Raw genomic sequence first — 25,442 nt, 5'->3', positions numbered from 1 at the left:
ATCAAGGTACAACTCGGGTTAAGCGAGCACAGTTGCAAGCTCTTTGCAAAGAGTTTGAAGTTTTTCAAATGAAAGTGGAGAAACAGTAAATGAATACATTGCTCGAACTCTTTCCATTGCTAATAAAATGAAAGCAAATGGCGAAGACAAGGGAGATGTTGCTGTGGTTGAGAAAATTTTAAGGTCCATGACTCCTAAATTTAATTATGTTGTTTGTTCCATTGAAGAGTCCAATGATACAAGCAAATTAACCATTGATGAGCTGCAAAGTAGCTTGCTTGTACATGAACAGCGTATGAGCATGCAAATTGAAGAGGAACATGCCTTAAAAATTTCTCATGGAGATCAATATGGAGGACGAGGTCGTGGTAGTGGACGAGGTGGTCGCGGAAGAGGATGAGGCCGGCAAAATTTTGACAAGTCAACAGTAGAATGCTTCCGATGTCACAAGCTTGGACATTTTCAATGGAAATGTTTGCAGAAGGAAGCTAATTTTGCCGAGGGACAAGAAGAATTATTGTTGATGGCATATACAGCTACAAGTATTGCCAATAATGAAGACATATGGTGTAATACCCGGCTAGACTCCGGTATCGGAATTCCTACCTTCCGGTGGAATCTCGGATGTCGGAAACCTCTAGAAGGGTAAGAGCATGTTTTTATAAATTGTTTTAATGTATTTTATGTTTTAAGCAAGAAAGAAAATGAGTTTTTGCATGAAAATATCCTTGGAGGAAGATCCGGGTTCAGCCGCCGAACATGCATGCGCTTCGGGAGTGCTTTAGGCCCCCGAAGGCATAAGCGAGGGAAGTCCAGGTTCAGCCGTCGAACCTTATGTTCGGCCGCCGAACATGGCATGCATGCGGAGGCACGTTAGGCCCCCGAAAGTGGCCTGGCCAGCCACCTATAAAGGGGTCCCTTGTCCGAAACGGGCGAGCTTTTCTCCCCATTTTTGGCCAAGGTGAGCTCTCCGCCGTCCCTTGTTGATTTTGAGCTTCTTCCTTTGAGTTTTCATGATTTCTTATGAGTTTTGACTTGGTTTGAAGATTTTTGAGCAAAAGAGCAAGTTTTGGAGCTTGGAGACCAAAGGAGCGAGATCTCTCCCATCTTCGAGTTAGATCGCCTCTCCTCTCGATCTTCAAGAGGTAAGAGTAGATCTTTAACTCATTTTGTGTTTTAAGTAAGTTTCATGAAGTTTTATGGGGTAGAAATGCATGTTTAGATTATTTTTGAGTTTATGGGTCTATGTTGAGTTTTTTAGCAATGTATGTGGTATACGTTTGTTTGATGTGCTTTGGTTGGAGTTTAGGTTAGTTTGAGACCCCTATATGCTTGTTGGTTTGAGTTTTGCATATTGTAGAATAGGTAAATGCATGATTGAATGGTTTGGGAGGGAATGTGCATTGTTGGAGGCTGAGTTCTGCCCTTTGGAAGAACTCAGATTCGGCAGCCAAAGGGACTTTCGGCGGCCGAACCTGCCTGTGGAGGCAAGCTTTTGGCTGCCGAACCCTGCCTGTGGAGGCAAGCTTTTGGCTGCCGAACCCTGCCCCCGAAAGTGGACTTTCGGCTCTAGAAGGGAGTTTCGGCCGCCGAAGGTGCCGCCGAACATGCATGAGTTTCGTCTCTGGAAGGAATCTTCGGCCGCCGAAAGTGCCGCCGAAGGTGCATGACTTTCGTCTCTGGAGGGACTTTCGGCCGCCGAACCTGCCGCCAAAAGTGCCCTGTCCAGCCTTCCTTTACATGATTTCTATGATTGTTTTAAGGTGTTTTAGAGGATTTTTGGGGAGTATTTTAGAGTCATGTTTATGTGTGTTTGGTCCCTCATTTGAGTCCACTTGTGTAGGTTCGGACCCGAGGAACCGAGGACCCCAGTAGTGAGATAGCTGCTTCCGAGTCTTATCAGAGCTAGCCAGAGGTGAGTGAAATAACTCTATATGTTTCAAAGCCAATAATAAAAGTTTTAGCATGATTCATGCATCATAAATACCATGTGATATGTATTAGGTTGTTTGCATTAGAAACCACGAATATGTTGCATTGCATATCTTGATGTTGATGTGGATGGATGTTGGATGACCCATTAGTCCTCAGTATGATGAGATATGATATGTTATGATATGGAAGTCCAGGCGTGCCTGCACTACGCTCCTGGCACAATGTAAGAGAAAGACCGGGTGTGGCCTTCACTACGCCCCCGGCACAATTGGATATGTATGATATGTTATGTGTAAGAAAAAGACCAGGTGTGGCCTGCACTACGCCCCTGGCATAATTGGATTATGTAGAGGGCTATTGGTGACAAGTCCATCCTTGATGTGAAATGTTTGTGATGTGATGCATTCCATGATATCATATGTTTAAATACAATGTTTTATTATTCTGCTCACTGGGCTCTAGTAGCTCACCCCACTCCCTTAACCCCAGGTTTGCAGGTACGGGATAGACCAGGAGGTCAGCTAGAGTAAAGTCATATTTGTGTAATAGTTAGAGGTGGACATGATAAAGTATTGAAATGTAATGTATTGTTTAGTAATGTAATAAACAGTATTGAACAGTTATGTAATGTAATGATGATATTGAGGATTAGAGTTGTGCTTGATCCTAGTTTGTATGTTAATCTCTTTTGTTACATGATCTTTCAAATGTAATGGTTTAATGATGTTTTTATGTAACCAAGCTTATTGTATGTGATGTTACCCTATTGGAGCTTTTGATGAGGGCTTCAGTGTGGGGATTATGAGTTGTGCATGCACAGAGTAAGCTTGGGAACTGAAAGAAAAGTTTATTTTTTTATATAATTGTGTGATCATGTGTGGGATTTAACAGGTGTACAGGTTGTATGTTAGGCTTGCTACGGGTCCCGGCGGCCTTAAGCCGATCTGGACCTTAGCGCCGGTAGCGGTCCGATTCCCGGGTCGTTACATATGGTTTTTTGACTCCGGGTGCAGTAATCACATGTGTGAAAAGAAAGAATATTTCTTTGATTTTGATGCAAATTTTAGAGATTCTGTGAAACTTGGCAACAATTCCAGCTTGCTTGTCAAAGGCAAGAGTAACATACAGTTAGTAATGCATGGAATAGCACAAATCATCACAAGTGTGTTTTTTGTTCCTGAACTGAAAAATAATCTGCTGAGCATTGGACAACTACAAGAGAAGGGTCTTGCCATTCTATTTCAACATAACAAATGCAAGGTTTATCACTCTGAAAAAGGCCTAATTATGGACACAACAATGTGCTCTAATCGAATGTTTCTTTTGAATGCAGTCTCTCAACCTATAGACTCTGCTTGTTTTAACACAATTACAGAGGATACAACACAACTTTGGCATCATTGATATGGGCACCTAAGCTTTCAAGGCTAGAATCTTCTTCAACAAAAAGACATGGTTCATGGCTTACCACAACTCAAAACTCCTTTAAGGCTATGAAAAGATTGTCTAGTGGGCAAGCAACACAGAGATCCATTTTCGAAAAGGAGCAATTGGAGAGCTTCCCGAATTCTACAGCTAGTCCATGCTGATATTTGTGGGCCAATCACGCCAATTTCCAACAGCAACAAGAGATATTTGCTCACTTTTATTGATGATTTTAGCAGAAAATTATGGGTGTATTTTTTGATTGAAAAGTCAGAAGCTCTTGATGTTTTTAAGAAATTTAAAGCTAAGGTTGAAAAAGAAACAAATCAGTTTCTTCAAGGCTTGCGCACTGACCGTGGTGGGGAATTTACATCACAAGATTTCACTAATTTTTGTGATGTAAATGGTATAAATAGACAATTGACAACTGCATACTCGCCGCAATAAAACGGATTCGCTGAACGGAAGAATAGGACCATCATGAACATGGTTCGCAGTATGCTTTCAGGAAAGGATATTCCAAAGACCTTTTGGCCTAAAGCTGTTAATTGGGCAGCACATGTTTTGAACCGGAGTCCAACCTTAGCAGTGAAAGATCAAACACCCGAGGAAGCATGGAGTGGGGTGAAACCTTCAATTGAGTATTTTAGAGTTTTTGGTTGCATTTCACATGTTCATGTTGCAGATAATAAAAGAACTAAGCTGGACAGCAAGAGTTTGCCTTGCGTTTTGTTGGGTGTAAGTGAAGAATCAAAGGCTTACCGCCTTTATGATCCTACTTCAAATAAGATCATTGTAAGCCGTGATGTTGTGTTTGAAGAAGACAAAAGCTAGGAATGGAACAAGAAAAATGAAGAAATTGATGTACGTGATTTGGAATGGGGTGTCGATGAAGAGGAGCTCAATAATGACACAGAAGCTATCCTATTTTCAGCACTGCAGAAGGAAGTGAATCTGATCCTAATGAAGCAGATCTTCTCTCTGATTCAGATCAAGCAAGAACAAGGGTCTCACCAGTCTGGATGAGAGATTATGAAACGGGTGAAGGACTTTCTGAAGGAGAAGCTGATATGGTCATGTTTACAAGTTCCAATAGCGTTGACCCAATCCATTTTGATGATGCTGTACAAAATGAGAATTGAAAACAAGCTATGGATGCAGAAATGGCAGCAATTAAAAGGAATGATACGTGGGAATTAATATATTTACCGAAGGGAGCAAAAACAATTGGGATTAAATGGGTCTATAAGACAAAATTTGATGAAAGTGGAGAAGTGAATAAATACAAGGCCAGACTCGTCGTGAAAGGCTATGCCCAACAATACAGAGTAGATTACAATGAAGTATTTGCACCTGTGGCACGAATGGAGACGATTCGATTGATCCTGGCACTTGCAGCTCAAAAAGGGTGGTCCATTTATCAGCTGGACGTGAAATCGGCATTTCTACATGGTGAGTTAAATGAGAATGTCTTTGTAGATCAACCTTGTGGGTATGTGCTGAAGGGAGCTGAACAGAAGGTGTATAAGCTGAAGAAGGCTCTTTAAGGGCTAAAACAGGCGCCACGTGCCTGGTGCAGTCGAATAGAAGCTTATTTTTTGAAAGAAGGCTTTGCTAAATGTGATTATGAACACACTCTGTTCGTCAAAAGGGAGACTAATGGTAAAGTATTGATTGTCAGTTTGTACGTAGATGATCTTATTTTTACCGGAAATGATGACATGATGTTTGAAAATTTCAAAAAATCCATGAAACAAGAGTTTGATATGACAGATCTTGGGAAGATGAGCTATTTTCTTGGTTTGGAAATTTCACAAAGCTCAAGAGGAATTTTCATTAATCAGAGGAAATACGCTTTGGACATTTTACAGAAATTTGGTATGTGTGATAGCAATTCTGTTCTTAATCCCATTATTCCTGGTTCCAAACTTGTGAAAGATGACGATGGCATCAAAGTGGACAAGACTTGCTACAAACAGATTGTCGGTAGTCTTATGTATCTCACAGCGACTCGACCCGATATGATGTTTGTAGTTAGTCTAATTAGCAGGTTCATGGAGAATCCTACACAGCTCCACTTACAAGCTACAAAGAGGGTGCTGAGATATTTGAAGGGGACAACTGATTTTTGGATTTTTTATAAAAAGGGAGCAGATGATGAGTTTATTGGTTATAGTGACAGTGATTATGCAGGAGACTTGGAAGACAGAAAAAACACTTCAGGTTATGTTTTTTTATTGAGTTCAGGGGTTGTGTCTTGGTCCTCAAAGAAACAACCTATTGTCAGTTTATCTACTACCGAAGCGGAATTTATTGCAACTGCCTCTTGTGCTTGCCAACCTGTCTGGTTGAAAAGAGTGTTGGAAAATCTGGATTTGGTTCAAGGTAGAACTATTATTGTTCGTTGTGACAATAGTTTTGCAATCAAGCTCTCAAAATGCAAGGGCGAAGTAAGCACATTGATGTGCGTTTTCACTTTTTGAGAGAGCTTACTAAAGAAGGCATGGTGAAGCTGGTTCATTGTGTTTCACAAGAACAATTGGCTAATTTAATGACTAAGCCACTCAAGATGGATGCTTTCTTGAAGCTACGTGAGCTCTCAGGAGTTTGCTCTAAATCTGATATAAACTGTAAGCTGTAAACTTTCAGTTTAAGGGAGGAATTGTTAGAATTTGCTATTTGTTTCGGTCAATAAATCCCTATTGCTAAGGGATTCTCAAGTTGTTTTGATTTTCTGAATTATTTTACAGATTTTTAGCTTTTGCTATTTTTATAAGGCTATATAAAGCCAGCTACTGCAATTCAATAATATATTTTTTTCTCTCAATCTGTTTTCTATATTTCTTTTCTTTGTTCTTTAACAAATATCATATCACGATATATTAATTTAATATAAATCAAAACACAAATTTTGAAATAAAAATGAGTGAAATTTTTTTTATTATTATTTATTTATTTATTTTTTTTTTGTGAAGGTGGGCAGGCCACCATTATTTTTTTTTATTTGAAACGAATGTAGGGCGTACCCATACAGTCAGAAAGTACAATGCCTTTCAATAACTGAGGCAGAGATTTAAAGGAAAAAAAACAAATAGATCTCCTGGATAATCTGCTCAAAAGAGCCAAATAATGAGCAGCCTTGTTGCCCTCTCTGAAATTATGATGGATCGAAGAAGAATTAATAAGCAGTCTAATATCTTCAATCGTCTTGTTCGTTGTTGAGGATGAGCAGTTCAGAGCTGATATTAAGGCCATTGAGTCCGTTTCCACTTGCAAATTAAATAATTGTTGGCTATGACACCACTCCAAACTAACTTTCAAAGCACACATCTCTGCAGAAAGAGCGTTAGTTGCCTCTAAAGGAAATGAGATAGCTGCAACAAAGGAACCAAATTCATCTCTTATAATTGCACCTCCTGACGAGAAAGATGGAGTGAAGGAAGCATCGATATTAAGTTTCAAAAAACCAGTTGCTGGTTTTTTCCAATAAACCAGCATGGGCTTCAAATTCTGCAAACCGAATCCATCAGGAAGAATATCTGACAATTGTGGAAATAGTCGAGCAAACTTCTTCGTTGAATTAGCTATTCCCCAATTAAGTATAAAAGTGGCAATCTGATGCTTAATTGCTGGAAAGAAAATAGCAGTATCTCCCCAGGTTATGTCGCAGTAAGCTTGCCAAATATAGAACAAAATTACCACTGGTACCAATCTACAAATTCGGCCTGCAAAAGAATTTTGTGAAAAAGATAGCCACCAAGTCATGAGCCCCTGGCTCAAGGTACCTTTAGTCGATATATCAGGCAGCACATAAGAACCAAACACTTTCCAAATCTGCTGAATAGGGTTACAGAGATAAAAAACATGGTTGACCGAAGCTTCTGCCGATTGACAAAAGGGGCAAGCTGATGCGGTCTGTATACCAAGTTTTTGCAGTTGAGATGGCAAAGGAATGGCATTTCTCAATATTTTCCAAACCAGGATTGAGAACTTCAGTGGTATACTATTGTCCCAAATCATTCGATGAGATAAAGAAGCTCCTCGACGATGTCGAACTTCGCTATATGCTGCAGCTAACGTGAAATTACCCATATGACTATTTTTCCATCTCACCGTTCCATTTTCAATTTCAATTAACTCAGCACCAATTGAACTTGCATGGCAGATGCGCTTCCAAGAACAAGAATCCGGTGATTTATATATCATCTCTCCTTGCCGATGATACTTGCTGTGCATATAAGCAGACCAAAGAGAATCTTTCAAAAGGTACAACCACCACATTTTCAGAGAATAAACTTCTTGTAGAGAGAGTAGGGAGCGTAATCCAAGACCCCCATCCTCCTTAGGCAGGCAGAATTCCGAGTACCTTACCCAATGATGCTTTAGTTGCGCCGATGTTGAGTTCCAGAAAAAATCTGCAAATTTGCCCTCCAGAGAGTTCATAATAGATTTCGGCAAGAGCATAGATCCCATGGTGTGTATAGGGATAGAGTTTAAAACATGCTTGATCAAAATTAATTGACCCCCAGGAGAAAGAAATTTTTTTGTCCACCCCATCAATTTAGCATCAACTTTCTGAAGCAGCTCCTTGCAATAAATTGCCCGATTTATCCCTTGGTAAATAGGAGCCCCAAGGTAGATAAAAGGTAACGATTTTCTCTTGATACCCAACAATTGTTCAAATTTTGAAACAGTAGCTGGAGTCGCCTTTTTGGTACAATAAAAGGAACACTTTTCAAAATTAATTAATTGGCCCGAAGCTGTCTGATAGTCAAGCAAAAAGTGCTTGAAATTACGAATGCTTTTGACATCTCCATTTATAAAGATAAGAAGATCATCAGCAAAAGATAGCTGAGACACAATTGGACAATTCCTGCCAAGCTTATAAGGCAATATTTTCCCTTGATGAATAAGCTGTTTAAGACCTCTAGTAAAGCATTCTGAGGCTAGGATAAAGAGAAGAGGAGAAAGCGGGTCACCTTATTTCACTCCGCGCAATGGTTGAAAGAATCCATAATTGATGCCATTAACCATTACCGATAACCGAGTAGCTGCCAAATTAGACATGATTAATTTCACCACTTGATTAGAGAAACCGAATTTAAGTAGCACAGCTTTGATATACTCCCAAGAGACTCGATCAAATGCCTTTGCCATATCTAATTTAATCGCCAAATTGTGACCTCTTGTCGTCCTATCAATCTCATGAACCATCTCATTAGCTAAAAGAATATGAGAATGAATGGACCTTCCCTTCATAAATCCAGCTTGTTCAGGCGAAATAAGCTCACCTAAGAAAGAAGATAACCTGTTAGCTAGAATTCTGGTACAAACCTTACTAATGAAGGTAGCAAGACAAATTGGCCTAAATTTGCTGAACGAATCCGGATTATCCACCTTAGGGATAAGAACAATACGAGCACTGCTAAGAGCCTTCGGAATAGGAACACCCAAATAAAACTCTTTAATTGCACTACAAACATCCCATCCTACTATATCCCAACATGCCCGAAAGAAAGCACCATCAAACCCGTCCGGACCTGGAGAGCTGTTTGGATCTAGCTGCCAAACTGCCAACTTAATTTCAGAATAAAAATGAGTGAAATTATAAGTTAGAAAAAGTTATTTTTTACTCCCTAAGGTTTAACGTAATTAACACTTCTATTCCTCTATTTTGGCGACCCAACACTTAAGTGTCTCACTTTCTTTTCCGTCCAAATTCGTAGTCCTTCCGTCCATTTAAGCTGTTTGGTCAAAGAGTCCAAGGTGAGATGTGATAATTTTTTCCAAAAATATCCTCCTCTCAATATCAAATCCATATCTTTCTTCTCTATCATATCTTATTCATTTCCTTTTATCCGTTATTAATTCTCATATTTTTTTTTCTCTCTCTTTTTTCCACCTTTATTCTCTCTCATATTTTCTCTATTTCCTTTTGACATTGATGATTTTTCTTTTTTTTTATTCTCTTTTTCATCTTTTTTCTCCATTATATTTTCTCTATTTCTTTTTGATATTATTGATTTTTCTTTTTTTTTTTCTCTTTTTCATCTTTGTTCTCCCTCATATTTTCTCTATTTCCTTTTTACATTGTTGATTTTTTCTTTCTTTCTTTTCCATCTTTCTTATCCCTGAAGCATTATTTGAGAGTTGCAGAAATGATAGGAGTTATGGTGAAGAAGAAAAAGAATAAGAAGAAGAATAATAATCTACAGTGAAGAGGTATTGAGATTGGATTTCGTGATTTTGTAATTTTAAAATAGTAAAACTTTTAGCGAGAGTTAATTTTATCAATTCACGTGTCCCAAACGGTTATTTTGGACAAAAGGACTACGAATTTGGACAGAAGAGAAAGTGAGAGATTTAAGTGTTGGGTCGCCAAAATAGAAGGACAGAAATATTAATTACGTTAAATCTCAGAGACTAAAAAATAATTTTCCTTTATAAGTTATTTTTTTATATTCTTTATTTTTAACTAATAATTATATTTTATTTATTATATCAGTATTTTTTAACGATATTACAAAATTATCACTATTTATTAACGGTATAGTACTGCATATAATATTTTAATATTAATTATAATACTGCATATATTATTTTGATATTAATTAAAATATAGCATCCAAAGTAAAAATGAATAAAATCACATACTATTTTTTATTTTTTTAAAGAAATATTTATTATGCTTTATTTTTTTCATAATTATTTGGAAAAAATTAAAAGTTAGAATGAGCATTTCATTGATTTAAAAGTTAATAAAATCAAATAAAATAAATTGCCTTCAAAATTTTTTTTTAAAAAAAAATCAAATGAAATATAGTTCTAATTCAATTAAAATTGATAGATTAATTAGTTAATTATTGAAATTATACACGTACGTACATATATATAATTTTATTTTATCAAGTTAAATTAATTGGTATAAATTAAAATTAAAATAAAATCCATTAAATTATAAATAATTAAATAAAAAATAAATAATATTTATTTAAATATTTAAATTTTAAACTTATGTGAAATAATGGTGACCCTTACATGTCCTCATCAACATTAACTTATAGTAGCAACAAGTTGGTGTTAAATAAGACAAAAATATTATTATGTCGCAGGATGATGCTAAAGAAATGTTACAATTTGTTGGAGAGAATAGGAACTCTAATTTCATTTTTTTTTTATTTATAACACTTAAATTTTTTAAGAAAATACAGATAAATTATTATCAAATCACTAAATTTTTATGAAATTAATTTTTTCATTCTTAATTTAAAATCATTCAATTAAAATATTCCTATATTTTATAAAATATAACTAATTTTATATTTAAAAAATTACTAATTACTTTAAATTATTTATACTATTTAGTCTTACAATTTTAAATATTTATATTATTAAGTTTTCTTGATTTCCATTAAAAATAGATTAACTAATAATTTTTTGATAGAAAAATAAAATAGTATGATTTTATAAAATATATTGACATTTTAATTAGGTGTAATTTTTTGATAGAAAAATAAAATAGTATGATTTTATAAAATATATTGACATTTTAATTAAGTGATTTTAAAATAGTGATAAATTAATAAATTTTTTAAAAATTAACAGATCCAATAATAATACTCTTAAAATAAAATTATGTATAATTTTATAAAAATTTATTTACATTTATTTTAAATATATTATACTAAGGGTTTAAAATAAAATTAATATTGCACAATGACAGTCATGCAGTTAATAGATAAGTGCATTTTTCATCATACTCCAAATCAAATTATATATTATTTAAATTTCATTTTAATAATATTTATGGTAGATCCCAACTAAGATATTTTTTATTTTACATTGAACCTAGTTTTTTTTTTTTACCAACATAAAGAAAACTGCATCTAAATAGGGCTTAAGAAGGCTCTTACAATATTAAAAAATGCTAGTTCAATATGAGTGAACTCAAATAAAAAACACCCATACGTAGTCAAGTCTGTAAATATTTTGAAAACAATAAAACAATTCAAATTTGTAAATTCATTTAAAAATAGACTCACTATTAAAATCGATAAAACAATCAAATCAAAATTTTTTATGGTCCGAAAAATAAAATCAAACAGAATATTAAATCATTGACAGTGTGATCGCAACGAGCAAATTTAGTATTATCATTAATCTAAACAAGTAATAAAAGAAACTCAACAACTATGCATATAACTATGCAATAAAAGAGAAATTTCAGAAAAATAAAGTGATTCCAATACATAAACAAACCTAAATGGAAGAGACGTTGCAACCTCAACTAATATCGATCTATGGGAGCGTGAGCCACCGGACATAGCAGTATAATTTCGAGATTCAAAATGCCGTAAAATCATATATTTCTCCGACAAGTAGAGCCACAAACTCATCAGCGCCCAAAGTCTAAAAACTAAAATTCTCAATCAATGAAGCATCAGAAACCTTCGGAGAAAGAAAAAAAGAAAAATCAAATCTAAAAAGAAAATCATTCGTTCTTAGCTGAGGGAAATCAAGATAATAATAACAAAATAAAAGAGGACCAAAACGACCTGATCAGGCGAAGAAATCGAACTCCGACAAGCTGTGCTCTCCTCTTCTTCCGTGTGGCGGTTCTCTAACTCTATTGAACCTCAGTTAAATCTTGAAATTGTTAATTAATTATTTCAATCACTACATTATAAATTTATTTTGTAAATATTGAACAGCATTATAAATTATATTTAACAAAATAATTTATTTTTTATTACTTTAATTTTAACTTAAAAAATAAAAATTTATTAAAATTTTTTTATATAAAAATCTCAAAGTGAAAATAACTTTTTTTTAAAATATCAATACAATTTTTTTATCATTCAGATATTATATATACGATTAATTTAATCATATTAAATTAAAATAATATGATATAGAAATAAATACACTCATTAATATGAGATAGTATAAACTCATAAATCTAAATTAATATAATACATTTAACACCTTACTCAATATTTTCTAGACATTTTGAATTTTTATAAAAATTTAGTATTTTAAATATTTATGTATGAAATTTATATATTCATTTTAATTCTATACATTTAAATATAAAACTTAATTATTTAACAAAAAAGAAGATGAGATTTCTATATTTAATAAATTAATATTTTAATAAAAAATTTTATAAGATAATATAATATTTAATTTATTATATAAATACATAAATTAAATTTTAGTGAACAAAATACAAATCAACTATAAGAAAAAAAATATTTATATTGAGTGACATCTTTTTTTAATACTATAATCCTGGGTTAGCAGATGAAGGGTAGAAACGTAACATGATAACATATTATCGGGTCAATTGTGACATCATGTGATTAATACATTTCATAAATGACTCGATATGATTTTGAATGAAATACGAATAAATTCAACTTTAATGTTTTTTTTTATTATTTTCATAAGTCGTATCAATAATTTTCACTCTTATTATTTTTTAAAATTATTAATAATTTAATTAGTATTATTTTAAATTGTTAATTATTTATTTTTATACTTAAAAAAATAATTATTTAATTTATAAAATTTTAAAATAATATCCATTTGGTACCTGTCATTTCAAAAGAATATTTATTTAGTTTTAAAATAATATTTATTTAGTCTGTAATTAATAAAAAAAATTAAATAGTTAATAATTTTAAATTACATGAAATAAAAAGTTATTCTCCCTGAAATTAATTCAAACAATCCTATTTAATTAACTTAAATGTGAAACTTCGGAAAATAATTTAAATGTTTTTTTCGTGAAAAAATATTTTTTGATAGAAAATATTTTGTCAATAAAATAATTTATTTTTTATTATTTGATTTTAAATTAAAAAATAAAATATATTAATAAATTTATATATAAAAATTTTAATAAAATATTTTAAATATAAAAAATAACTTACTCTTTTAAACGATAAAATCTTTTTTTAAATAATTTAATTTTTTTTATTAATTAAATTTTTTAAATATTAGAAAATATAAAAAAAATTAAAAATTATTTTCCGTAAAACACTTTTTTATCAGATAAATATGCAAATAGAATTAATAGAATCATGTAATTCTATTTACTAATATCCAATTAACGTTTGCATAAATTGAGAAAATTTAAACTCATATATATGTTGTTTAGATACTATATGTATGATATTTTAAATATGAAAATTAATTTATCAAGCTTCAAATATCAAATTTAAATTAATTAAAATTAAATTAAATTAAATTTAAATATTTTGGCCAAGCAGGCACGTACCGTACCGGCGACCGGAAAATACTTTGAAAGGGGATGAAGATGCCGCAGCGGCGCAATTAGTGATGCCGCAGCAGTGTGCAGCGGTGTCCTATTAAAGGAAAGCTCCTCCCTCCGCCCCTAATTTTGGCTCAATATAATTTTAAAATTAATATTTAATATTTTAGAGATTGAAAAAGTAGATTATAAAAAAATATTTTTATAGTCATTAGCAACCGCTATTAATTATTAAAATAATTAATAACTACTAAAACGGTTAGAATTCCGTAAAAGAACCTTTATAGTATGATAAGGCAAATTGAGGTAATTATATATATTTATTACATAGTAAATATAAAGTAAACTTCTTTTGTTACCCTCTTGATGTTGTTTTGACTTGTGTGTTCAAATGAGAGCTATAATTAATCTGCAAAATAGAAAAGAGTTTTAAATTAATCATCTTGTTTAGATATTTACTTTAATTAATACCATCCTTTGATTGATAATTAAAATTAGAAAAATTTATTATGAAAAAAATTATTAATTAATTCATTGATTTTAAAAATGTATTAAAATATTTTTGATATTTTAAAAAATTTATTTATTGGAAATTTTTAATATTTTAAAAAATTTATTTATTGGAAATTTTTAATATTTTAAAAAATCTATTAATCAGAGTTTCCATTAAATATTTTATATTTAATTTTTATAATTTTAAAAATTTTATTAATTGATATTTTAAATTTTTAAAAAATTTATTAATTAGTCATTTCAAAATATTTTAAAATTTTTTTATAATACTTAATAGTTAAAACTAAAAGAAAAATTAACTAGTAGATTTTTTAAAACGGCGTTTTAATATCAAAGGATTAATTAATAAATTTTTTTATATTATAAAGATTAAATAGTAATTTTATTTTAAAATTACTTTTATTTTTATTAAATTAATATTTAAAAATTTATATTCTAAGAGAATATGCTATTGCAATACTTTAAAAACAATGGATTGCTAAAAAAAGTTTGAAAACCACCAGTTCATGATCTCCACTAAACCAAAATAAAACAAAACCAACTTTATTTAAAATAATTGAGCTTAATTAGTGCATAGCTATTCTAATTAATCAACAATTGTCCACATCAACATATGTATAAACAAATCCCATGGTCGGTAAGCCAAAACACTTAACAATCATTGGAGGGGTCCACGACGCCACTACTATTGGTTGGATATGATTGATGAGAAGTTCTCCGCCTTCTGATTGGGTGATCTACTCACATCATCCGTACACGTGTCAAGATGAGAATAAATGGGAGGCTCGCCTACTGGACAAGAACAGGTGGCTACCAGTTAAGTCATCCTTATTTTTTCCTCGTTGAAGAACCTAAGCTGTGACCGGATTCACACCGGCTATTTCCGGTGACAGAACAGTTAGATCAAACACTCAGCCCAGGTATATATATATAGTTATCAGAAGGTAAGCATTAGAAACAAGAAGCAGGGGCTAAAGAAAGAGGCTTTGAAGCAGAAGAGCTAGCTCAAAAATGGCCATTACTAGCATCGCAATAGGATCTCCAGCAGAGGCTGGCCAACCAGATGCCCTCAAAGCAGCTCTCGCCGAGTTTATTTCAATGCTCATCTTTGTTTTTGCCGGTGAAGGCTCTGGCATGGCATTTGGTAAGAACCTGGCCTCACTTTCTATACATGCAGAACCCATGAAAGCATACCGAGAGAAGAATATTTTATATTGGATTTTTTATTATATTGCATTATGGCTAACATAAAAATTCCTATGATTAACAGGTAAGCTGACCAACAATGGGTCAACGACACCGGCCGGCCTAGTAGCAGCTTCACTGGCTCACGCATTGGCCCTGTTCGTGGCGGTTTCAGTGGGTGCTAATATTTCTGGTGGTCACGTAAACCCTGCTGTGACTTTTGGTGCCTTTGTCGGCGGCCACATAACATTAATTAGAAGTGTTCTCTACTGGATTGCCCAGTTGCTGGGGTCTGTGGTTGCTTGCTTGCTTCTTAAGTTTGCCACTGGTGGATTGGTAATCAACCCTTTTCTCAATAACGATAGTCTCTTGCTTTTTCTGCATGATTTTGTTTACTAAAACAAGCCTTGTTGATTTTGTGTGATTAGGAAACATCTGCTTTTGCCCTGTCATCTGGAGTTGGTGCATGGAACGCAGTCGTTTTTGAGATTGTTATGACCTTTGGTTTGGTGTACACTGTATATGCAACAGCCGTGGATCCAAAGAACGGAAACATTGGGATAATTGCACCCATTGCAATTGGTTTCATTGTGGGCGCCAATATCTTGGCAGGTGGTGCATTTGATGGTGCATCCATGAACCCAGCAGTCTCCTTTGGACCAGCTGTAGTCAGCTGGACATGGGACAACCACTGGGTCTACTGGCTCGGTCCATTCGTTGGGGCTGGCATCGCTGCTGTTGTTTATGAGGTCTTCTTCATTAGCCCAAGCACACATGAACAACTTCCTTCCGCTGAATTTTAAGAATTCAGATTTTTCCTTTTTTTTTTTTTTGGCATTTCTCTCTTGGTTTATGTGATGAGAGAATGTTGAAAGTTGGGTGGGTCTCTTTGGTTTCAATGTTGTATTTATGGTGCTGATGTTGTTTGTATCCGGTTGTAGTTCTGGTTCTGGTACTTTTTTAATTGTGGATTCTTGTACCCTTGTCTTTTTTTTTTTTTTTTTTTTTTTGTTCAAATTCTTCAAACTTTACTTATGTTCTTATTCTACTAATTCAAAGAAGACAACCTTAGATCAAACCAAAGGATATGTCAGATTAGACTTCAAATCAATTCAATTAAACTTTAGATTATAAAAAAATATTTATTTAGACTGAATTTATATAAACTCATAATATATATATAGTTGGATCTACTTAAAATTTTATATATTTATATTATGAGTTTATATAGATCTGGTATAAATGAAAATTATCATAGATTATAAATGATTTAAGTATAGGATTTCAACTCAATTGTGAATCATTTTATAGAGATTTATCTCGAAATAGAAATATTTCAATTATTAACATACGAAAGTAAATAACATAAATAAAATTTGAAGAATGAAAAGTAATCCTAAAAAGCTTTGAAGTTGAAAGAAAAGATAAAAATCCTCTATATTTGCATATGCTGATGCTGAAAATTGGGTGAAGGCCACATTGATATCATAATAAATCGGTTCAAAGGTTATTTATCATCTGCAAACTGGTTGCATCATAATACTCACTATTTGAAAAATCATTTTATTCATTTATAATCATTTAAAAAAAAATATTTCCTTTATTCTAAAATAATTATAAAAAAATCAATCAAATTTAATTATTGCAAAATAGTTCATTTTCATAAATTGATTGTATTATCCTGAGCCATCCGTCCTTGTCAGTATGGAATAGAATAGGGAAAGAAAGAGACAGTAGCCAAGTGAATGCTACTTTGGCATAAATTATTTTTATCTGACTCTAATATTTTTAATTAATAATGAGAAAATTTGCATCATTAATCATGATATTTTGATAAAATAATTCAGGTGATAAAGTCTGAAAATAAAAACTTACAAATAAAATACAACTAGTAATAATATAAGAGTTTAAAATTTGATAATAATTATCAATTTTAAAATTTTTTCATATACCAAAATAGTTTGAATTGGCCGGTGGTTAAATAGTCTAGAGTCTAATCAAGACCTGCCCATCAACTGACTCCGGTATGATTTTCAGTTAGAATAACCGTTTTAATTGGTTTTATAGTTCACATTGATTTAGTTCATAGTAGTTATAGTTCAAAATAGTTTCTGATGTTACACGTTCTGTAACATTAGAGAAAGTAAAATTTTTGTGTGTATAGAAAAATTTAGTTTAGAGAGATAACTTTCTTTTATTTCTTTTTCTTTTGTTCTCTAATGACGCATAACTGTTATTCTATTACGGTGCCACTTGTATCTCGTCAGGTGGCCATTTAATTTTCTTCTGGCGCCCATGCTGATAGGGTTGCGGCTTAGTTGAACCTGTTCTCCTACTCTCTGTCACATAAAATGAGCCAGGCTCCTTTCTGACAGGTTTGAATATTCGGTCAGCCCAGCTTGCTTTAGTTGATGGTTGACTTGTTTAGTAAACTCTGATGAGTTTTAAATCTATCTCTTTCTCTAGAGTTCAACCTCAGCCTGAGTGGCAGAGACCCAGTGATCATCAATTTCAATTCAATGCGATTCAATGCAATTATTGTTTAACATGTTGCACCTAATTTTGATTTGGTATTGTTCAAAATTTTTTAAAATTAGAATATATATATATAGCTTAAAACTAACTCATTAAATACCTAAAATTAAAATCAAAACTTAAATAATTAAATTTATAAAAGTTATAATAATTGCATCTTATTAAAAATAATTAACATTTTTATTTTGATTAGTTAGTCCACGAATCTTTTAGTCAAGCTCCACTATTGTATGTGATCATAGACTTTATTAGATGATACTGTATAAACGTAATAAGGTAATAAAGTGTTTTTAGAATATTTTTAACCATCTAACCAAAAAAAAAGGAATCAAAATAATAATAAAAAAATCATATCGAAACCTAAGAGGGTTATATTGACAAAGCTGAAGAAAGAAGGGCAAGTACTCACAACATCACTCTCCCCCCATTTTTCAGCATTATGCTTCCCTTCTTCAATCTTCACATCAACAACAAAAGCCTCAATTTCCATCTTGTTTTTAAACTTTTTCCCCCTTTTTGTTTTGGTTGAGAAAGCAAAGATAATAAAGGAACCACAACTAGAACAAATGCTTGAAACACCACACGCATCTCCATCAAATTGTGAAGATCATTTGAAAGCTCTTCCATTAGATCGTTAATTTTTTTTTTTTTTAATTTTAGTCAAATTAGGCATTAAATTCTTATTTGTACTGGTGCCATGGGATATAAAAGAAGCTGCAAGTGCTCAAAAGCAAGAATATTATAAATGTGTAAAACAATCAAGGTCCTCCACATGGAATGACCTGCAAATGTAATAGCTGAGCGGACAACCATAGGCAGATAAGATAATTTCCAGTGGCCTGGGCCAACTTTTTTTTTAAAGCTAACATTGATCATGATATAATATGCACAATAAAAAAGAGACATTAGATGAAAAGGTGTGTCTCTTAGACAAATCTAGATTATCCATTCAAAAAGCAAAGGCTAACATACCTTGGACTTGAACCAATATTTTTTTGCCTTCTGGTTGTCCAGCCACCACATCATGTAAAGCTAATCAGAGCCTGGACAAATTAAAGCTCCCTCGTTCTTGTTGGTTTGCTGTTCTAAAAGCAATGCCTATTCTGTGTCATTCCAGTTAAACTAACCAAAGCAGAACTCCAAGCTAATATTCAATCACTGTACACCACAAGCCAAACATGTAAAGCACTAAAAATTTTCTTCAAGTTAAACATTTGATAAGTTTATTTATCTAATATGTAAAGAATATCCGAAAGGTTTGAGAAAGCACAAAATGTTAAACTATTTGGTTGTCACCATACTTTCTCTTAAGCTTTTCTGTACTTCTGATTCTATTCTAAATGTAAGTTTCAATTTCTCAGGTCAATAACTGTACTACTGAATCTAAACTTATAAACATGTTTCCTTGACAATATAAAGATGGTTACTCACCAGACATCTGAATTTTACATGAGGAACTTATAGATGGGAACACAAATTTAAACGGGAGTATTCCATATATAATAACTGCTAAGATGACTAAGAGGAAGAAGATATTTATTTGAAGATGAAATAAGATCAATTGATTACTTTACACACCACATAATGTTTGCTCAAATCATCTCTCATGCACACAAATAATACCAGAGGTTCTATACTTGAGATTTGTTAGTTTTTGCCCCATTCATGCATGTACTCTGAATAACTCGAATATTCACTTCTTCTTCTCATGGTGTTTACCCAATTTAGATCGCCGTTGCTTTAGCAAATGCAGGTAAAGATTGAACCAGAGGAAGGGGTAGAATACAAGCCCAACCTGATACAAATAGTTTCAAATGACAAGATCAACGAGTTTACAGATAATGCTTCCATGGGAAAACTTGCTATCACATAGCAATATGAGAACTCAACCCCATACACACACACACACACGAATTATCTGTTGAGTGAACATTAACATGGAAACTGAAAGAAAAAGATAAGGTTGAGCACTGGAAAATGTGTGAAAATATCAAATGGAAGGGTCAGAAACCTTTTTTTGTATCTTTAAGGAAAGAAAATATCAAAATATATAATCAGCACATTTACACCAGCAATCGTACCTTCATTTTGGTTGATGTCCTGTCCTTCTCTTGATTTTACATTTTAACTTTTATTCTTTTAAACCTTAAACAACAATTTTTTTTTAAAAAAAAATGTGCATGTGCATGTGCATGTGCATGTGCGGGGGTGGGGGGAATGGGAAGACTCCCTTGAAATATTAAGAAACTTTTTAACATATATGCAACAATGCCAGTGACAGACCTAGCAAAAACTACTTGAGGCAGCAAGAAATATACATATGCATTTGAATTCAAGTCTCCTTATCTATAAATTTTGATGAGAATTTTCACTTTCATAATTAGAATTATTAAAAGGGAGTGTTACTTCAATTTTACTAATAATTATTAGTCACCAATTATTTATTATGAAAATTCATAAGATAAATAATAAATATTACTTAATTGTATATATGTAATAGAAATATCTTTTATACTTTTGAACTTAATTACTAAAATATAAGTGTCACTAAACAACATATAAGTCTTGTTCCTAAAATATTAATTATGCACATATCTTATATAAGCATCTATATGTCAAATATTAACAAACAAAAGAACAAAAAATGATGTAAGGATTTTTTTCTCCCTCTTTCTTAGGGTTGGATGGGGAGGGAGTTGCTAACAGCCCTCCGTGCAAGGGAAGCCATGACGTCCAATAGTCCACATGCACCAGCTCTGCCACCATTCAAACTTGGGCTTGCAAGTCCAATTAGGCAAGTAAGATGCAAGTTTATGTAATCCATCCATAATCCTTGTACAAAAATTTGAGAATACACTATTTATATGCAGGAAAATAATTCAATTAGGCAACTCAAGGAGCTTTTCCTAACTGAGACTCCATTACATAAATCCCTACCCCATCCCTGCCAATAATGTTTCGCTTAAATGTTAAGACCAATATATGGATGTGGATAGCCTCAAGAGTTCAATTCTCTAAATGACCAGAAAAGGGCAAAAAAAGAAAAAGAAAGAAAAAGATACATTATCCACTATTTTCTGAACTGTGGCTGAATGATGACCAATTAAGCCAATGAATTGTAACCCTTAGTAGAATTGGCACTTCAAATGTGTGTATTTCAAACTGATGCCAGATAAATAATTCCATACCCAAACCAAATAGTCAAATTAACTACCTATTTTAGCAAGTGTTGGAAAATTGGTAAGTCTTGTTTATAGTTTGTATTTTCTAATTTTTTGGAATTGATTTGGATTATTTATGGCATGTGATATGTTCCTTGCTGCTGGTCAGCTATAGTAGGAGAGGACTGTAGTAGAGACACATGCGATAGGGAAGAGCAGAATGCATGATCTTTAGGGACACAAAAAAAAAGTGCCTACATGGGGTGGGGGGGAGGAGAGGTGGTGTGTGTGAGAGAGGTACCAAGAGTGTGTGGGATGGGGGAGAGAGAGAGTATGATGGATGGAGAAGTTGAGAGAAATAAAGGGTGATAAGGACAGAGAAGAGAGAGAGAGGGGAGGGGTAGTGGGGGTTCGAGTAAATGAGGGGAAACAAGGTCATTCTCTTGTCATTTTCTAAAATGCCTGCCACAGCAGCAGGTTACCGAGGAAATTGTCATCTCAGATAATTATTTGAATTGATGTTCAGACTTCAGGCCTCAGGGTGGTTTTTTTTTTTTTGTAAATATTGAAGTTCAAGGATGGTATTGTTACCTACTAGAAATGATAAGCAACCAAGCAAATCTTAGAAGAAGTTAGACATACCCTAACAAAGTCATAATAGCTGAATGGGAGAGCAGCAAAGAAACCAGCATAGAGATTATTCTTCTTTGCAAATGGAAGTCCTTGGTACATGAGCCACACTGCATGAAGATAGAAGAATGTAAAAATTAAAAAAGAAAGAAGAGCAAATAAAAAGAATAAGTAGGAGGAAGTGGTCTGTAAAACCTAATTACATATTTTACCAACTTCATTCAGATAAACATGAAAAAAGTAAGACAAACTATGCACTCACTTTCACCAGGAGCAAGCCCAATAGGATATATAACAATAAATGTGGTGTACCTGGGGAAAGGCAAAAGTTAAAAGAGTATATCACAGGAACTTAAATCAAATGTCCAGTGTAAATGTGTCCATACATATTTGTTCAGTTACATGTGTTCTTGTTTTGGCCATGTGAATGGCAGATTTTGGCGAAAAAAATAAAAATTAAAACTGCATATAAAAACATGTTTATGTCGAACCTTAGGTAAGTGATCCAAGATGGACAATTTCCAATGCTGTTCAAAGCATAATGTGGATACCTAATTACCTGTATTCATGGTTACAACCATATATCATTGCCAGCCTCATCCTAAATGTATGAGCAACCAAACAAATGACATGGAAAATAAATACAGGCAAGAAAGTCAGACACAAGAATGGTAATAACTGAATGGTGCATTGGACCAACAACCACAAAAAAAAAAGACGAAAAGGAAGTACTTTGTGTAAGTGGAGAACAACAACAAACTTAGAAATGGGGCAGAAATAGTTAAAAAAAGAAGCGGAATAAGCTGCAAATGGAAAACATGTGTTCCAAGTGCAATTGTTTTGAGTAGATTAAAAATTTTATGAAGATGATAATGAGACTGGCATGTTGAATAGCACAAAGATGGAAAATCACAATACAAATATTGAACCATTTTTTGAAGCCCTCTGACCTCAAATTGCAGGCAACTCAAATGCTAGTAAACCCGCATTAGATCAATTGCACTTGAATTGCGTCAGAAACAAAGTCAAGACTCAAGCATGCTTATGACTCTCCATTTCCTGGGTCTCCTAGCATACATTCTCCCTTATCAAAACTGAGTTTATACTAGACACCATGATTCACTCAACAGATTCTTTTACTCATAGGCAGCAGCAAGCAACTGTTAAAATAACTTAAAACAACATTATGAGCACATGTAACTCGTTTAGGCACTTCCTTTTCCATTTTTCAATGCTTTCATGGAATGAATGGTAATATTTAGACCTAAAGTTCATTCAATTTTAAATGCAATTTGGTGTAATCAAGCAGTTTCAAAATTCATTGCATAAAAAACTTGCTAATTGGTATATAAACTCATAAAAAAACCTATGGTGTTGCACGTAAAATTGTCAAGCCATCTGCAAAAAAAAAATCCATGATATTTACAGATAAGTTCCCATAATTGAAGAAATATGATGGTTAACCAACTTACCTCAGATAGGCACCAAGCTAAAAAGGTTATAAAAATTGAAGGCAACTCCTGGACCTAAAAAAAGTTAGGAATCATTGCATCAATATAAAACCAAGAACGCTCCATATGAATATAGATTCCAGTTCAAATCTATGTTTAACCTACTGCCTCCTATTTTTGGGGGGAATATTTAATTCAAATTCATTAGCCACGGAAGAAATTGTCAATGGATTAAACACAAATGCTGTTGAATTGCTTAAATAAAATGATAATTTTCAGAAATGAAGAAGATATAAACCTCAACAAGGTTATGAACAAAGAACAGAAAATGCGTTCTTCCTGCCCACTGCATAAATGGGAACAACACTCCACTTGGAACAATACCTGAATTGATAAAAAAATAAAATAATAAAGTAAAAAAGTTAGCTTAGTTGAAATCATCTTCTCCAATTAAGAGCCAAAACTGAACTTACAACACCTTACAGAAACCTACCCAGAGCTCCATGTATAACTTCCAAGAATGCAACAATTTGCAAGAAAACTTCAAAAGCACAGACACAAAAAGCAGTTAAATATATGAATTTCGAACCTGAGGGTCAAATTAAATGCCTAACTGAAACGCCAAAAAACAAAAAAGCAAAATTAAAGAAAAGACTGACAGATAAGCTCTCCAGCAGAAGCATAAGCTCCATTGAGAGAATGGGTGGAAACAAAACTGCTGAAAACTCTAAAACAAGCAATTGTCCTGTCATGAAAGAAAAACACATAAATTTTCAGAGGGAAATGGAGAGGAAAGAGTGATAGAAAGTTACCATCCAAAGGCCTGAAGGGAATTGTAAACGAAGAGATAGGACTTCGAAAATGACATCCTCATAGGTGCCTGGCGTGGGATTTCTCGCTCAGTCACCACAAACAGTTCTGTGCGCAAGTCTACAGTGGGCTAAATCCTTATCGACTAACGGCCTGGCTAAATTACTATCAAGTCCTTATACTTTATCAAAAAGAACTATTTAGTCTATATTTTTAATGACTCTTATTAAAATTTACGTGTTTCGTAAAAGCTAACTCTTTAATCATCGTGACAAATAAAACCTCAATCAACTTGCTTTATCTAAATATGTGCAATTTCAGTTTAGAGGTAGCCCAAAATTCATATCAAATAAGGGTGAGGAAAAAAAATTGTCAAATTCGAAAGAAAAATTTTATCTTAAACGCGGTATGGTGACATATTTAACAAAAGAAAAAAGCAGAAATAATGTAGGCACAAGAGCAAAGGACAAGTTTATCCTTGTTTGAACAAAAATTTTTTTTTGGTTCACACCCCTATGTTTGACATGTTTTTCTCTAATCCTCTATTTAATGAGAAGCCCTCCCTTATGACCATTGTTAAAAATTGCAACATAATTTAAGTACAAGAATTGCTAGGGATGGCAGGCGGGCGGGTTTTCACGGGTACCCGATCCGCCCAAACCCTATTAGGACGGATTTGGGTATTTATAAAACGGATTTGGGCGGATTCGGGTTTGAAAAATTTTACCCGTCTCGGATTCGGGTAGGGTTCGGGATTAGGTGATCGGATACTCGTTACCCGAACCCGTTTAGCTATACTAATCCTAATTCCTTATCCCTAATTCATTTTCTCATTTTACTCGAGCTTCTCTCTCTATCGGCGTCTCTCTCCCCCCTTCCCTTCCCATAATTTCCAATCGACGCCTCTCCCCCACTTCACTGACGACTGCCGGCAGCCCAGTCGGCACCGACGACATCTGCTTCCTCTCCCCAGTCAGCGATATCTCCTTCTCTCTCTCCAGTCGGCGATATCTCCCACTTCCCAGTCAACGCTCCCCCACTTCACTTGACGAGTGCCGGCAGTTCAGTCGGCACCGGCAACGTCTCCTTTCTCTCCCCAGTTGACGATAAATCTTCTCTCTCCGGTCAGTGATATCTCCTTCTCTCTCTCCAGTGTGGCGACATCTCCCACTTCCCCGTCGGAGACAACTCTTCACTTACCAGGTTAATGTATTTTCCAGTTTAAATGTTATACAGATAAACTTTACATCTTTTGGCACATTGATATATTTAGTCTCATGGATTGATTTTTTGAGCATCTTTTGTCAGGGGTTTTCCTAACCTTTCTTTTTGCTATTGTCATCTTCTCTTGTGATTTTTTTGGATGCTTGGCATTTGTCAATATTGTTTTGAATATTATACTGCAAACTGGGGGTTCTGACTGACATGCTTGTTGTAGTCTTGGATGCTTGGCATTTGTCAATATTGTTTTGAATATTATACTGCAAACTGGGGGTTCTGGCTGACATGCTTGTTGTAGTC

At 33.4% G+C, this 25,442-nt stretch overlaps 3 protein-coding genes across 3 annotated transcripts; 1 reads left to right on the top strand and 2 right to left on the bottom strand.

Annotated features, from left to right (window-relative positions):
• Positions 1–6,360: 6,360 nt before the first annotated feature.
• LOC110625697 lies at positions 6,361–7,833 on the bottom strand. Its single transcript, XM_021771329.1, has one exon. It carries the CDS (start codon positions 7,831–7,833, stop codon positions 6,361–6,363), a length of 1,473 nt encoding a protein of 490 aa, XP_021627021.1.
• A 7,243-nt stretch (positions 7,834–15,076) lies between these two features.
• Positions 15,077–16,313, top strand: LOC110626266 (probable aquaporin TIP1-2). The gene is made up of 3 exons (XM_021772071.2): positions 15,077–15,293; positions 15,420–15,670; positions 15,763–16,313. The coding sequence occupies exons 1-3, from the start codon at positions 15,161–15,163 to the stop codon at positions 16,135–16,137; spliced, it is 759 nt and encodes a 252-aa protein (XP_021627763.1). The 5' UTR covers positions 15,077–15,160; the 3' UTR covers positions 16,138–16,313.
• A 3,075-nt stretch (positions 16,314–19,388) lies between these two features.
• On the bottom strand, positions 19,389–24,069 carry LOC110626940 (very-long-chain (3R)-3-hydroxyacyl-CoA dehydratase 2). The gene is made up of 9 exons (XM_021773134.2): positions 23,924–24,069; positions 23,771–23,856; positions 23,605–23,652; positions 23,410–23,495; positions 23,133–23,186; positions 22,152–22,219; positions 21,923–21,972; positions 21,673–21,770; positions 19,389–19,664 (listed from the first exon to the last, which is right to left on the bottom strand). The coding sequence occupies exons 1-9, from the start codon at positions 23,983–23,985 to the stop codon at positions 19,563–19,565; spliced, it is 654 nt and encodes a 217-aa protein (XP_021628826.1). The 5' UTR covers positions 23,986–24,069; the 3' UTR covers positions 19,389–19,562.
• Positions 24,070–25,442: the final 1,373 nt, after the last annotated feature.

The sequence above is a fragment of the Manihot esculenta genome, chromosome 11 (genome assembly GCF_001659605.2).
Source record: "Manihot esculenta cultivar AM560-2 chromosome 11, M.esculenta_v8, whole genome shotgun sequence".
In the NCBI taxonomy this organism is placed as follows: Eukaryota; Viridiplantae; Streptophyta; class Magnoliopsida; order Malpighiales; family Euphorbiaceae; genus Manihot; species Manihot esculenta.
This window is presented reverse-complemented; position numbering and strand designations above follow the sequence as displayed.

Bases quoted from the DNA above. Each gene is read 5' to 3' on its own strand.
- LOC110625697 (XM_021771329.1), bottom strand. From the start codon at position 7,833: ATGGGATCTATGCTCTTGCCGAAATCTATTATGAACTCTCTGGAGGGC.
- LOC110626940 (XM_021773134.2), bottom strand. From the start codon at position 23,985: ATGAGGATGTCATTTTCGAAGTCCTATCTCTTCGTTTACAATTCCCTT. The intron at 23,496-23,604 runs GTAGGTTTCTGT...TTATCAATTCAG, and splicing joins AGTTATACATGGAGCTCTGG to GTATTGTTCCAAGTGGAGTG. The intron at 23,187-23,409 runs GTTTATATCTTC...AACTTTTTTTAG, and splicing joins TTGTTCATAACCTTGTTGAG to GTCCAGGAGTTGCCTTCAAT.
- LOC110626266 (XM_021772071.2), top strand. From the start codon at position 15,161: ATGGCCATTACTAGCATCGCAATAGGATCTCCAGCAGAGGCTGGCCAA. The intron at 15,294-15,419 runs GTAAGAACCTGG...TATGATTAACAG, and splicing joins AGGCTCTGGCATGGCATTTG to GTAAGCTGACCAACAATGGG. The intron at 15,671-15,762 runs GTAATCAACCCT...TTGTGTGATTAG, and splicing joins AGTTTGCCACTGGTGGATTG to GAAACATCTGCTTTTGCCCT.